The sequence below is a fragment of the Erithacus rubecula genome (genome assembly GCF_903797595.1).
Source record: "Erithacus rubecula genome assembly, contig: SUPER_Z_unloc_5, whole genome shotgun sequence".
Lineage (NCBI taxonomy): Eukaryota > Metazoa > Chordata > Aves > Passeriformes > Muscicapidae > Erithacus > Erithacus rubecula.
Window position 1 is genome coordinate 941,252 of NW_027635819.1, and position 14,897 is coordinate 956,148.

The 14,897-nt window shown below is 41.2% G+C and overlaps 2 protein-coding genes across 4 annotated transcripts in view; one reads left to right on the top strand and one right to left on the bottom strand.

Annotated features, from left to right (window-relative positions):
* The window catches only part of SNX24 (sorting nexin 24), a 121,288-nt gene that overhangs the window by 81,433 nt on the left and 24,958 nt on the right, over window positions 1–14,897 (top strand). For 2 of the 3 annotated variants that reach the window (XM_079331608.1, XM_079331606.1), the window contains exon 7: window positions 3,213–4,058. In XM_079331608.1, coding sequence (XP_079187734.1) covers window positions 3,213–3,283 — 71 coding nt within the window. In that variant the 3' untranslated portion in view covers window positions 3,284–4,058. Of the gene's footprint in view, window positions 1–3,212; window positions 4,059–14,897 lie in introns of those variants that run through there. The other variant, XM_079331607.1, reaches the window with a different exon arrangement.
* Window positions 5,602–13,688, bottom strand: PPIC (peptidylprolyl isomerase C). The gene is made up of 5 exons (XM_079331605.1): window positions 13,552–13,688; window positions 9,669–9,782; window positions 9,100–9,193; window positions 7,263–7,447; window positions 5,602–6,160 (listed from the first exon to the last, which is right to left on the bottom strand). The coding sequence occupies exons 1-5, from the start codon at window positions 13,648–13,650 to the stop codon at window positions 6,032–6,034; spliced, it is 621 nt and encodes a 206-aa protein (XP_079187731.1). The 5' UTR covers window positions 13,651–13,688; the 3' UTR covers window positions 5,602–6,031.

Below are 14,897 nucleotides of genomic sequence, written 5' to 3' on the forward strand. Positions count from 1 at the left end.
GGTCCAGTGATACAAGTCCACATCAGAAGACACATTACAAGGTTGTTTAGCTTTTACTTTGACTTAGCACTAGTCTGATCTCACAGACTGAATGTTCATTTGAGGCTGAAGTGCAAATCACAAAATCGATGAACCAAAGCACAGTAAGGGGAGGGGGTCACTGCACAGGGTCATGTCTGACCCAAGTGACAACAGTAATGAAGAATCACCCACAGAGTAACCTCTGTTTAAAATCTGGTACAGATGCTGCCTATACTAATATTTACAATGAGCCACATTGCATGTCTTAATCTTAGTGTCTAATGCTTCTCCTAATTGTACACTTGATACCTCAAGAGGCTGGTGTAAATCATTAACATTATGTAAGTCCACACCATTCTGAAGAGAGAAAATGGATTTCATACACAGTTATCCCAAAAAATTGAAATGGTGCTTAGTATTTCCAGCCCACATGTAAGATTTTGCTGTAAGACTTGAAGATTCTGCAGTTCTGTGATGGCATTTACCTCCCTTCCATAATGTATACTCTGAGTAGGCTAAGTTTCCTTTTTGTGAAATCCATTAGGAATTTTCCAATTAATTTTGTAACTGTTCTTTTAAGTAAGGCAAAAAAGCACTAAGATAAAGGTCTCTTCTAATGAGTAATATGTTTAAATACTGAGTAGGCCTCATTAGTGACAAGGGACATTTCAGACTTTTGCCAAGACATTTTCTGGCCTTGGTCCCCAGTATTTATAATTTTATATGGCAGGTGAATATTCTTTGTATTTGAAAACTCTAGAACATCAAATTCACTGCAAGTCATTCTATAACTTAGTTAATTAAAACACAAAGTAGAATGTGAGTTGTGGTTTAACAAAGAAGAAGAAACTCAAGTCCTTGGCTCAAGTCCAGTTAGAAAGAAACGAAGTTTTTACACTAGTTTTTACACAACTATCGTTGCCTTTAATTCTTCTTCTTTGTTTTTAGTTTGCAGCACAGAGAAAATATAGATGAGCTTTCTAAAATTTTCCCTCTCAGATCAATTCTTACTTTGATAGACTCTGATTCCTTTGTAAAAACAGCCAAGTTTGTTCAACCTATAACCAAAAGTAAGTGTCCATTAACAAGTAACTGTTGTATGTTTTCTTTGAAGAAGGTGAATTCCATTCAGAAGTTTTTCCTGGATACAGGAATACCTTTGTTAACACACTTCAGTAAATATGAAATAGTGTGAACTTCAAACAAAATAATTATTTCTGGAATACAATACTCAAAGAACATTTTTAACCTGTCATTGTACTGTTACTTGCCTTTATAAAATAGAATCTTGCCATTATTCAGTGACTGGGCGTTAAGCACTGTTCAGTTGCAAGACAGTTTTTACAGAAATAAGATCCACAGTTACAAACCTCATTGATTTTCAGATTCTCTTTTTCATGATATATTTAACAGTCTGAGTGCCCAAGTGCAAGTGCACATGTTTTTGTTTAACAGTATGGGGAGGGGGAATAATGCTCTCAAGAAAAACCTAATATGCTCTAAATTGGAGATGACACCTTGCAAGCTAAAAAAATGAGATTTTAGATTTACTGTCACTTGTTTGAAAATTGTTCTGATGATTCTTTAAGCCATACAAATATCACAAAGATCTGCAAGAATGTCCTTTGTTGTGTTTATATTTGAGTTACATACATATATTTTAGTTGTATTTAGCTTAAATTTATATGCTTGATATTTTTAAGCAGAAAAGGCACACATTAAATCTGATGTTGTGAGGTTGTATAATTTTGAAAATCGGTCCTTATTGTCCTATATATAGTGTCTGTTACAGAAGAACCAATAAAAACTATTTTCTGTGACTGCATCATTTAATCTAGAAAGAAAGTATCAGATCACGTTTACAAGTATATTTTTGGTAACATTAAAAACAACTGCATAGGGATATTCTATCAGGGTAATTTGGGACAGATGAGTTTACAGGATTTGAGGAAACATTATTTCTTTCAAAATATTAGCAAGTCATTTATAATTATGACTTACTATGAGAAGCTGGGTAGGATTATGCATATATTGTTTACAGTGGAGGTTACAGTTCATGCAAACATCCTAATTATCTCTGTTCATAAAATCTGTAATATTCTGAAATCACTTCATAATAACAATGAAATAACACATTTAAGACAATAAGGATTGTATTTATAGGGTCCAAGTCTACTTTTGCTCAATATTTTTATTTACAAAATTAATTATGTAAATAATTAGGGCAAACCCTACTCCCCACCCACATTAAGTGATCTAATTCATCAAGTACTAATTATTTTTATAAAAATTGTATCTCCCCCTTGTGAATATTCTGTAGCTCATAGCTGAAAGTTTGATTAGTGTATAAAGTTTCACATCAGAAACAGTCTGTTCTTAGCAGGAATTCCATCTCTAGTATACAAACAATTTTAAGGTTGTAAGATGTGATCAGAAATTCTTATTTTTAATGCCTGGTGATTTATATACACCCTTCATTAAAACCTCAGATGTTGGTGCATTTCAAAATTTTTTTTCAATTCAACAGTATACGTCCATGTACATGGATCTGCTACTGTGTTCTATCAGGCAATTCTTTCATTCCAAATGGAACATGAAAATTAACTGGCAGTTTCTTCTGCATCATGACAACAAAGTAGTAGGAATTTTTTTCTTCAAGTACTGTAAGATGACATTTTGTAACACATGACATTTTACATGGATTGGACAACCTGAAAATTTCTTGCCTCAAATACTCATCTTTGTACAGCCATCCTCAAGTCTTCTCAGTCTAAACACTGCTGTAAACCACAATACAAAAAACAGCTTTGAAGTATTCCCAGTAGTAATCTTGAAATTTCTTCAAGTATATTGAGATTTTGTTAGAAACTGAATTGCCAGTGTAATCCATCTTCCTTGTGAGAAAAGATTCAGATAAAGAGCTGGAGCCTAGCAGCATTAAGTATTAGAACATCCCTTTAAATCAATAAGCTACAAATCTGGCAGCACATTCATGCAATGCCCAGTGCTACCCTGAAGTGGTTTTAGTGCTGAAACAGCATTACTAATAGCACATCCCCAACATGGATAAACAGTTGAGTGATGCAGAAACCCAAAGTAAATAAGGCCTTACCTAGTTAAGTTTCACAAAAACACTTATATTGTACTGACATGGATAAGGAAGTTTCTTTTTTTTCCCCTTCTTTTTTCAGATGACTTTCCAAACGTAGTTATAGATGGCATTCTACACGGAATATTTTATCCTCATTTACTGCCCAGGTAGAAGCAATACAAGGCAAGAAGAAGCTGAAGCAAGTCTCTGACTCATGGTTAATAGAATTAACAGGAATAAAATTCTGCGATGTGAAAATTATTCTCAGAAGCAAGAGGCCCAACCTCAGATTAAGTTCAAGCATTATGTCTTTAAAAAAAAATTAACTGTCATTACAATTGCTGCTTTTAAAAAATATATGGAAACAACAGTATTGAAGTTATTTATACCTTCTATATATTAACATGCTGTATTTAACACTAAATGTTCTAAGTCATACACTGAATTATGCTAACCTTTGAAGAGAAAAGTTTTACTAATTATTTCTATAATTTCTATTAAAGCAAACACTAAACCATTTTGCACCAGAATTTTTCCCAGCACATTATCCATTGCTGGCACTGGATGGATTAAAGTGCGGAAGAGTGAATGTGCAGAATTGGAAACATTCTGAAACACAGTACTCTCTGAGGAAATTTTTTATAGATTTCAGTTGAAATTATTTTACTTACCAGGAGCTTTTATGTGGGTTTTGCACATCTCCATTCATTTATGACATCTAACCTGTGTGTTTGTTTACCCTCCACATCAATTTGCTGACTGTATTCCATGTATTAACAATTTGTAAGTCACAGAACATACAAATCTGTGGTAAACTAAAGCAAGAATATTATTAAGATTATGATCAAACTAAAACCGATAGATATATGTGTATGTTCAGATTTAACTGGAAACTTGTATGTGTGCTACTGGACATTACAAAATAAATAACTAGGACATGAATGTACCACTTCAGTGTGTTTTTTTGTGCTTTTCTATTGAAATTTTTGTGAAATTCTGTAATGTGATATGGTCTCACAGATGTCTGTCTCCCAATGAAGTGTGAGAAAATACCTGTGTCTGCTCATTTAAAGCTCTTAGCTCTTAGTTTAGCTCAACATGTAGCCTTACAAAACTATGTCTTGGTGAAAAAAAAGTCAAGGTAATGGAACACAGAGTAAGTCACTGGACCCATCAGCAGAAGGGAGTGTTACACAGAAGCAGCAATGGCAAAGCTGGGCACAAACATTCGTCTGATCCTGGAGACAAGTGGGTTGCCTGCTCTAACTACTAATTGTGTTTGGAAGCCATTTGGGGAGAGCGGAAAACTCAGAATTGGAAGAAAGGTAGGCCTGTGACTGCAGCACTTTTTCAGGTGGCATGACTTTATGAGGTCTGTAGGCTCAGCCTCCAGGAAAACTTTCAGCTAGCAGCAGAAAGCTGGCTGGGCAAAGCAGTCTGAGACATTCTCACTCCTGCTTGCTAACCAGAGCTGCTTTTCAGAGAATTTTACTTTAACAGCTAATAGAAAGAAAAGTGATCAGAGATAAAATGGAAATCTGACTGCCTAGCAGTAGGCAAACTGAGATGCCCTTGCTAAGTTATCCTCCAGTTCTATTTGCAGAGAACCGTAATTCTTTCACGGGTCTCTGAAAAGAAGCATTAGTATTTACCATCAGGAGAGCCCCAGAGCTGTGGATGAACTAGGAGGAGTATCCTCTAACTGCAAATGACATGTCAGGACAACCTGGGGTAAATCCCTGCCCTCAATTTTTTCCTGTTTCCTTGTGAGTGGAATGCCAATAGGTACGTACAACTCTGTGCTGCAGCAGCTTATTCCACCCTGGATCACTTCAGCTCTGGATACCTCACATGGGCTCCAGGACACCCTTCAGGGAAACAGTTACTACAAAGAGGAGTAGTGTGCTGCCTGCTGGTTGGTGATTTCTTCATCAGATCCTGGCATTACCTCTTCTGTCTTGAGTCCTAAAACAGTCAACTCAAAAGGAAAAAATCCACCTATCTGTCCTATGGAGTTCTGTCAGAACTTAACACAGGTGTCTTCTAAGTGCTACCCTGCACTAACCTTCTCTGAAAGCTACCAGTTGTCAGCTTAAGATATTTTTACAAAGCATCACGAAAAAATGAACCTTAAATTCTCAAACTTAGAGCAAAACTTAAAGAAAAACTATTTGAGCTTTATGGTAAGCAACATTAGTTAGGTATTACAAAATCCACCATGCTGTAAAACAAGGATTCTTGTTTTAATCAGTTTCTAACTGATTATCTTATCTAATAACAGACAGAAAAGCTGCTTGTTCTTGATCACAGAATGGTATCTGAATACAGTGGCTCTCTGAATGGTACTTTATCTAACATGTTAAGATTAGGAAAATTTACCATCTCTGCTCTATCCTTACAAACTTATCTCCTGAAATGCAAAACCCTTCATAACAGTTGAGGTGAGAAAAAAGACTTTGGGGGTGGAGTAAAAAAAGTTCTCAAATATTTATTTGAAACCAAAGTTTATTTATTCAAAACACATCTATATTTTACCTTTTTTTAAGCTTTTAAAAATGCTGGTAGTGTTACAGTAAGTATTTTTGGTTAAAAAGAGAAAAGCAAAGATTACTAAAATTTCCAAACAGAACACAATTATCATATTTTAAACCTTGAAAAAATAGAATTACTGCTATAATTTTTCATTAAAGACTTTTTCTGCAAGATCTAGAGTTTGGTGGGATATGTCTTGAGTTTCAAGGAGTGGCAGCTCCAACAATTATAGAAATAATCATATCTTTTCTGTATTTGGCAAATGACAAGTATTGCCTAAATATAATTTCATATGTTTTGAGGAGAAAACTCAGTGGATTGCTGAGATCGGTCAAAAACTAGCATTTAAAGAAAAGTGATTTTTACTTTTCATTCTGACTATTGGTCTCACCAGTCATCCACTTCAACTACAAATGGTTCCTTTACAGCTATTTTGCCACTGTTCACAATCACACAGTCTTGAAGGGGCCGATCGTGTTCATCTGTCTGCTGGAGTTCTATCGAGTGCACCACAGACTGTCAAACAAAAAAAGAACAAACACAAGGGTTCAGTTTAGCCAAAGAAGCTCCTGTGGCTGAAGTCTGGTGCCACAGAAACAATGAGGGGCATCTAACACCACTGCTTATTAGCCAGCTTGTGAACAAAGACCTTTACCCTGTCAACTTCCCACATCCATTTTTTCCCCATTAGCAGCTGTGCCACTCTGTAAGTCACACACAGTTGACAGAAGCACAGGGAAGGATGTTTGCCATCCTAGAAAATCCTTCGGCCAACAAAAACATTTTGAAGGGGCAACTGAAAATGTACATTCAGCTGATTAAGCTGGCACACACAGGATTCTATCTGTGGTCTATGAGCAGAAAGTGAATCCAGAGATCAGAAAAGGCAAGCATATTATTTTTCTATTAATATTCTATTTTTCTATTCTATCTATTAGTCCATTAATCTGACTAAACTGAAACTTAAACTATCTTCTCAAAAATTCACAACTACTACTGTAGATCATGAAAATGGAATTCACTAGGTGTGTAGGAAAAGCAAGTATGCTTATGAAGTTTTCAAACTCCTCAAAGTCCATCCAGCAGCTTATGCTTTTCCCAATAATTTCAAAACACAGATTAAAAAAGGAATAATTTTAAGGAAAACCAGACTAATAAAAGTATAATCACTTGAAAATATAATTTTTTAGCTTAAAGTTCTACTGGGCCTCTCACCAGTATGTGTTGACATGCTGTACATTCACATGCTTCTAAAAACCCTTAACAGTGAAATGTTACACATAACTAGCATGCACTACAAAATCAGATTTTAGCCTGTAGAACAAGAATTAATTTATGGGTAACAGTGTTACTCAAAGGAGGAGCTGAACTTTCTCATTTGTAATCTGTAAAAGTGTCAGTCTGTATTTCAGTGATTAGCAGTCTGAAATCAGGGCTGTGAAAGCCAAAAGCATTGTATAGATTTCCATTTCTGCTATTTCAATTCTAAATTGTCCAGCTGGAGCTCTTCACAATCATTTCTACGGTGTACATATTAGGTGAATACTGTTTCTGAGCCATGCTAATAGGGATACAATGGGACACAATTTGTCTGGATCAACCACTTCTTTAAACTTACCATTCCATCAAGGACTTTGCCAAATACTACATGTTTTCCATCTAACCAGGAAGGCTTTGTCACACTGATGAAGAATTGGGATCCATTGGTGTCTGGGCCAGAATTAGCCATGCTAACCCATCCAATTCCATAGTGTTTGAGCTTGAAGTTCTCATCAGGAAACCTTTCTCCATAGATGCTTCTTCCTATGACCAAAAAAAAAAAAAAAAAGAAAGCAAACTGGAAAAAAAAAAAAAAAAACAAACCAACAAAATCCCTTTTGTTCAAAAATGGGGAAAACCAAAGAAGGAATTCAGGACCTGAGGATTCATTGTTTGAGTAAACACAGCAGCATGACTGTTCAACCATCAGCAACTCCATAACTAAAATCATTTTGTGTGTAAAGGTAAGCCAAACCACCAGATGTAAGTAGAGAATAGTTAAAGCTAAAGATGCTTTATCCTTTGTATTTAAGCAAGCTAAATACCTTCAAAGGTCTGGTTTACAGACACCACTGAACAACAGTATACTTCATCCTGTTGGCCACTAACATACTTATGTTAACATACTTATGGCCACTAACAATAAGGCTGCCATGTTTTGTGACAATTTCAATATTCAAACCTTTCCCTTATACTAAGAAATTGCTTTAGGCATGTTTAGAGACATATGAAGACCAAATGAAGTTACATTAAAATACTTGGTGTGGATGTGTACAAGCCATGACAGAGATTCTGATGTTTCTAAAATAGTTCAGAGGAAAACACATCAGTCATGATTAAACCATCACTCTGAAAAGAGAAGGCTGTCTCACTCTTTATTTGTGCAGTACCTAGAAAAATGGGAACACTGTTCCCAACACCACCAGATGCCTATCCCAATAAACAACCTCAGCAGGCAAATAAATGCTGCCTACCTTTAATGCTAAAACTGTGTCTTCAGTATTATGGTCTTCCCCATTGTTCACTGCTAGGGAAAGGAATGTGTTTTCCATTCTATCCCAGCAGGGAAATCACTAACAGTTCATGCAGACAGTTCAAATCGTAGCATGTGAAGAATGTGCATGAAAAGGAAGAGAAGAAATCTGCAGCCAGAGTGAGTGCAGTGCGAGATGCGGCGCTGACATTGCTTCCCTGAGTGGACTGTTCTTCTGGAGGCTCAGGAGGGAGAAGTGATACACACAGCCAGGACTCAGCACCAGCAAGTTTAGGAAGAGAAAAATGGGGAGAGGGCATGACCTTCATCTTCTAATTTCTTTCTCTCTCCCTGTTATGAAATTCCTTCTCACAGCACATTTCAGAGGTTCCTCAGAACACACTGAGCTGAGGGCAGAGAGAACAGCCTCCTTCCCTACCTGCCTTCCCTCTATGCGCTTTCACTGTTTCATCACGGATTAGGCTTCTGCTGGAGGACTTGAATAGGTTCACCTATACAAGCAATCAGTGAGTGCCTCAGGGAAGGAGCGCTGTCACAAAGCCAGAGCAGGGGAAAGGTGGAGACATCCATCTTTTGGAGACGGTAAGTTGTAGGAGCAGCTCAGCTGGTCACGTGGCTCCAGCCCAGCACGCAAAGCCATGCTTCTTGAATGGGGACAAGTCACAGACAGAAAAGAGCTATCTGCAAAAATTGAGGACAAAGGAAGAGCTACACAAACTTATAAATCAGATAATCCAAATAGCTGCAGCTTAGGCTACAAGATACTTTGAAAAGTATCAGATGCTCTAAAACGAATGTGGGCTGGTTTGGTGTTTTTTCATTTATCTGAGCAGAAACCACGAAGGAATATGCTGGTTTGCCCATATTTTCAGCAGACATTTGAACAAAGAAAAGGGAACCTGGAAGATACTAAGTATGTTACCTCCTGATCCATCTCCAGCTGTAAAGTCTCCTCCTTGAATCATGAAGTCTTTGATCACACGATGAAATTTACTTCCTTTGTATCCATATCCTCTCTAAGAAAATGAAATGATTCTTTAATATAACATCCATTTCTATGTACAATCGTAAGGAAATGCACAAGTTGTGAATGGCTAGATTTCACAGAATATACCACCAAGGGATATAGGGATAAGAAACACATTAAAATGAGATGCAGGTAAACTCAATTAGACTGCACTGTCACAAATAAGGTATTATTCATGTGACCAAAGCCATTGTCTTTATTTAACAGGCATCTGACCACAGTAATCCATACACTAGATCTGCAAGGCAGGGACAGACTGAGGTGCTCACAGCCAGCACCTCATAATTACATCTTGTGAAACAAGTACCTGAGAAGACACACACTAGTGCACATCCTTGGGGCCAGCACTTGTGCACAGGCTCCAGTGAATGAAAATCCACAGTTCACAACTAAAATGGCATTGAACAAACGTTGCCTTCCCAAGCCAAACTTGAGTACACAGTGGAAGAAAACTGCAAACGTACTTCTCCAGTTGCCAACGCAATGAAATTTTCCACGGTCTTTGGGACAACTTTTCCAAACAATCCAATTACAATTCTGCCAATGTCTTTGTCTCCAATCTTCACATCAAAGAACACCTGAATATTTTTGTAAAGGGAACAAAAGTGATATAGATGTGAATGCAACAAACAGCCAAGCTCTTCAAAGAGTAAGGTGGTAAGAAATTACTTCTGGCTGGTCTATATTATTAGTATCCTGCAATTCCTAAGGGTGCTGTTTCAGAGAAATCCTTTCAGAACCACCAAAATGAGGTTCTGCAGGAAACTGTTTGAGAACTGGTGACTGTATGTTTCAATTCTTACTGTTTTCAATGGCTCAGTGGAACTACTGCATCTCAAGTTTGAAAATAGTGTTCAAGAAGATTTTTTTCCCCACACTGCTAAGTTTTTAAAGCTGAATGGAAAAAATGAAATAGGAAAGTAAGAAAGAACAACAATGCTATTCCCATTTGGGGGGAAAATAACAAGGAACTATAGTACTGACACTCCTCACAAATGACAGTTTGCTATCCACTCAAATTCTTCACTGTTCTAGGCATCAGTACAAGCCTAAATTCCATTGAATTGACTGTGGGAAGAAAATCCTACGGCTCAAGCAAGCAGTCGCCTTCCTAAACATTAATTCAAACTCAGCAGAGAAATAGCCAGGCCAGATTATTCAGCTGATTGCCCAAAAGCTTCAATGTATATGTTGCTGAAAAGCAATTTCAAAAAGACAAATGAATTATAAGACATTTTAATATAGTTCAGAATCTATGAGTGCATATTACGTGCAAAAATGTTCCAATAATTACTGAAAATAGGAACAGCTGTCAGGAAATGAGGCATTTTGAAGTTCTGAAAAAGTTACATAAAGGCTATTACAACTTCTAGGAAACAGCAATGTGTATTCCTATGATGTGGTATTTGCTGTTCCTTGTGGCACTCAACCAAGTATTACTTGTCTGTAATGCTAAGAAATTAGTCCAATAATGATAATAAATGACCACAGTCTCTCCAATGTGAATGCCTCTTTTACGCTCTCCTACTAAACATTTCTACCATTTCTTGATCTTCCTTGTGGTTTTGACTGTTGAACTTTTGGCTAACACTATAAAAGCGCTATAAAGGAAATAAAATTCCTTTTGATACACCTCATTCATTTCCTTGGCACTTGGCATTGAATAACATGTTTCTTAGATGTGTGGCTCCCAAAGTATTAGCAGCACACTTTCACTAACTTTCTAACAGTTTTATAAACAAACCTCTCTGAATTGTGCAGCCAGGGTTATCTAGGTAAGGGGAGTTGCCTTCCTACACTTTCTAAACCCATTGCCTCTCCATTTTGCCTGGAAATATTGTTCTAGTAGGAGTGCCTAAAATACATAGGCATATGTAAGTAACAAGACCAAGGCTACCAAACAATCACCCCAGAAAGCAGGAACATCACTCACTTTGTGGACAGAAAAGGAGACGAGTTCATCATACACAGCCTGGCACAACCACAAGGCTTCATACGTGGCACTGCTGCTTGCCTGAGCAGCAAACCCTGTACTTTTAAAAATGTGCCTCTGTGTATTTCTGGCCAGAAAATTTAGTACAGAAGTATCTGATAGCCCTAGACACTATTTCTGCATAGAAATGCTTTGTTCTCACGAGTTTATTTCCACAGGTTCTCTGGAAATTCAGTAAGCATGCAGACACTTGTGAGCTGGTTCATACAGCATTTTTAAATCTCAAAAAACATCTGGACAAATTCTTCACCAAAACTCTGAAAGAAAATAAGTATTATACATTTTAAGTCTTATTAATATTTGTATAAATATTTAATCATATTTACAATCTGAAGTTAAGTATTTCAAAACTGAAATAAAAAAAGAACACACCAGTAAGAGTGGCTGGTTCTCATAAAAACATTCATATATAATTTACACAAGATGGTGCACATCTAATTGAAAAAATGCACAAGAGCATTTAATTATTCAGGGAAACTGAAGCTGACTTTGAAAGCAAGATCTCATGATTCTTAGAGATCAGGTAATGTAATAAGCTCATAAAAGCAAAAATACTGTATATGGTGTAGAGTCACAACAAGGGGGCCAAAATACATCTGGAATCATCCTTTCACCTTTGTGAAAGGATTGGCATTGGGCTTGTGAGGGTCAGAGAAGAAAAACAAATACTAGAAATAATTTAAGTGGATACAGAAAAGAGATGGGCATAGCTACATCTCTACTGTGAGTTCACACTCTGAGTGCTGCATGTAATTCTGACTTCTCTGTTGCAGAATGATAAAACCAACCTAAAACAATGTAGAAAAACGAGCAAAACAGATGCTCAACAGCTCAACATGGAATACCTTTTATATGAAGAAAGGTTACAGAAAACTACTTAAAGTGGAAGAGAGAAAACTAGTGTGATTTGATGAGTTTTGTAAAGTTACAGCTGTCTAGGACATGCAAAATTGGCAATGCAACGTGCCAGAAGAATCAGAAAAGGGCACAAAATTATAGCCCAGACAAAAGGAATGACAAAGTAAAGTATTTTATGCATAAGTGAATGGGAATATATTGCCAGATTATTTGGAGGTCAAATTTACCCTCCCCTCTCCTCCTCAAAAAAATCAAATCTGTGGTCTAGAAGTCCATGGCAATGAAGCTGTAAGCAGTTGCAGACAACAGTGGCAATGAAGGAGAGCACAATCCATGGCCAAGGATGCTAAAGCCACGCTAGAGAGCAACTCTGCCCCTGCCCTTCTCAGTCACACTTTCATGAGTGTAGGTGTCTTTCCCAGCATGGACACACTCTCTCCTGACTGCAGGTGGAAAGACACTCGGGGGCTGAAACATGGAATTCCTGCTTTATCCAAAGTTGGACTGAACATCTCGCCTCCTGCACCAAAGATTCTTTTGGAAGAGATGGGATCCCAGCGAGGCACCACGCTCACCTCCTCCGGGCCAACAATGGGACAGCTCTCAATACCAACTGCTTCACACAGTGACAGAATGGGACAGTGGAAAGGACACAGTGAGACTTCTGGCCCAATCTCCCTGCCCAACAGGGCCATCCCAGGGCATAGGATTGTGTCCAGGTGGTTCTTGAATATCTACAGTGAGGGCGACTCCACAGCCTCTCTGGGCAATCTGTTCCAGTGCACAGTCACCTGCACAGTAAAGAAGTTCTTCCTTGTGTTCAGCTGGAGTTTCCTGCGCATCAGCTTGGCTCCACCAAGCAGAGCCTGGTCCATCCTCTTGGAACCCTCCCTTCACACACTCACAGACATTGATAAGGCTTCTTTCTCAGTCGGTCCTTCTCCAGGCTCAATGGGTCCAGCTCCCCCAGCCTTCCGGCGAGACAGATGCTTCACTCCCCTGATCAACCCTCCGCTGGATCCTCTCCAGGAGTTTCAGCACAGAGGGCAGGGGGAAAAGAATAAAACCCATGGCACAGACGAGCCCGGCTCGGGGCAGCCTGGCAGCAGCAGCAGCCCCAGACTGCCCTGGCGGCAGCAGAGGCCGCAGCCGCGCTGGACGGGTGAGGAATTTAAAAGTTTCCACTTCTAAAAGCCAGAGCGAGGCTTTGTGTGAACCGAACTCTGCGGTGTGCCAGCGCCTACAGAAAGGCGGCATGCCAAAAGGGGTTAAAAACCAAGTAACCAACCAACCAACAAACCCCAGTAAAACGGCGAAGTCCCGGCGTTCGGCCAAGCCCGTCCCAAGCCCTCAGCGCCCGGGGCCGGCGGTGGGAGCGGGCGGGCAGGGGCCGGGCAGGGCCGGCCGGCTCTCCCCGGCACCGCCGCCACGGCCGCGGGCCATCCCCCCGCGGGCCATCCCCCGGCCCGACCCTTCCCGCCGCGGGCGAGAGTCACCTTGGCTGTCACGCTGGGTCCCCTCCTCTTGAAGGCCTCGGCCGCCGGGGCCAGGAAGCACAGACAGGCCACGGCGCCGAGCAGCGCCCCGCGGGCCATGGCGGCGGCCGAGCGCTGCGGCGCCTGCGCCGGGGAAGGGCGGCCCCTCCCGCGCGGGCGGGCTCCGGGAGCGGCCACTGTCCCGGGAGAGGGGCTGCCAGTCCCGGGGAGCCGCCACTGTCCCGGGAGAGGGGCTGCCAGTCCCGGGGAGCGGCCACTGTCCCGGGAGAGGGGCTGCCAATCCCGGGGAGCGGCCACTGTCCCGGGAGAGGGACTGCCAACCCCGGGGAGCGGCCACTGTCCCGGGAGAGGGGCTGCCAACCCCGGGGAGCGGCCACTGTCCCGGGAGAGGGGCTGCCAATCCCGGGGAGCGGCCACTGTCCCGGGAGAGGGGCTGCCAATCCCGGGGAGCGGCCACTGTCCCGGGGAGCGGCCATTCCCCCGGGGGAAAGGCCGCCCATGCCACCGAGCGATCTCTTATCCCAGGGAGCGGTCACGGGTGCCAGGGATCGGTCACCCATGCTGGAGAAGCTGTCACCCGTGCCGGCAGGAGCTGTAACCCACCCGGGGCTGAGCTGCTGTCGCGGCGCTGCCCATGAGCAGGGGCTGCCAGGACGGGCCCGGTGCCCTGGCTGGGTTTGGGTGGGTCGCTGGTGCACGTTCCTGCTGGGCGGCGGAACCTGCGGGACCTGAGGGAGACACGACCATGGCTATATGTCCAGGAATGTCCGTATGTGGATGAAATAGCGAAAAGAGTAAGCGCTGAAGGGGTTGAGCCAGCAGTGTGCCCTTGTGGGAAAGGTCAATGGTATCCTGGGCTGCATTCGAAACACTGTTGCCAGCAGGTCGAGGGAGGTGATCCTGCCCCTCAGCCCTGGCGAGGACATGTCTGGAGCGCTCTGCCCAGCCCTGGGCTCCTCAGCGTAAGGGAAGTGAGGAGCTCCCAGAGCGTGTCCAGCACAGGCAAGAAAGGGACTGGAGCATTCCTCTTCTGAGGAAGGAGTGGGAGAGTTGGGCCTGTTCAGCCTGGAGATGACTGGGATGGGACCACATCAATATCTATGAGTATCTGAAGGGAGGCTGTCAAGAGGATGGACCAGCTCTCTGTTGCCCCACAAGATGACAGGCAGAAACTGATGCACTGAGTTGTCCACTTGATTACAAGCAAGAACATCTTCATTGTGTGGGTGTCTGCACATTGGAACAGATTGCCTAGGGAGATTGCAGAGTCTTCCTCACTGGGAATACTCAAAAACCACCTGGATACAACCCTGTGCCATGTGCTCTAGGACAGTCCACATGACCCA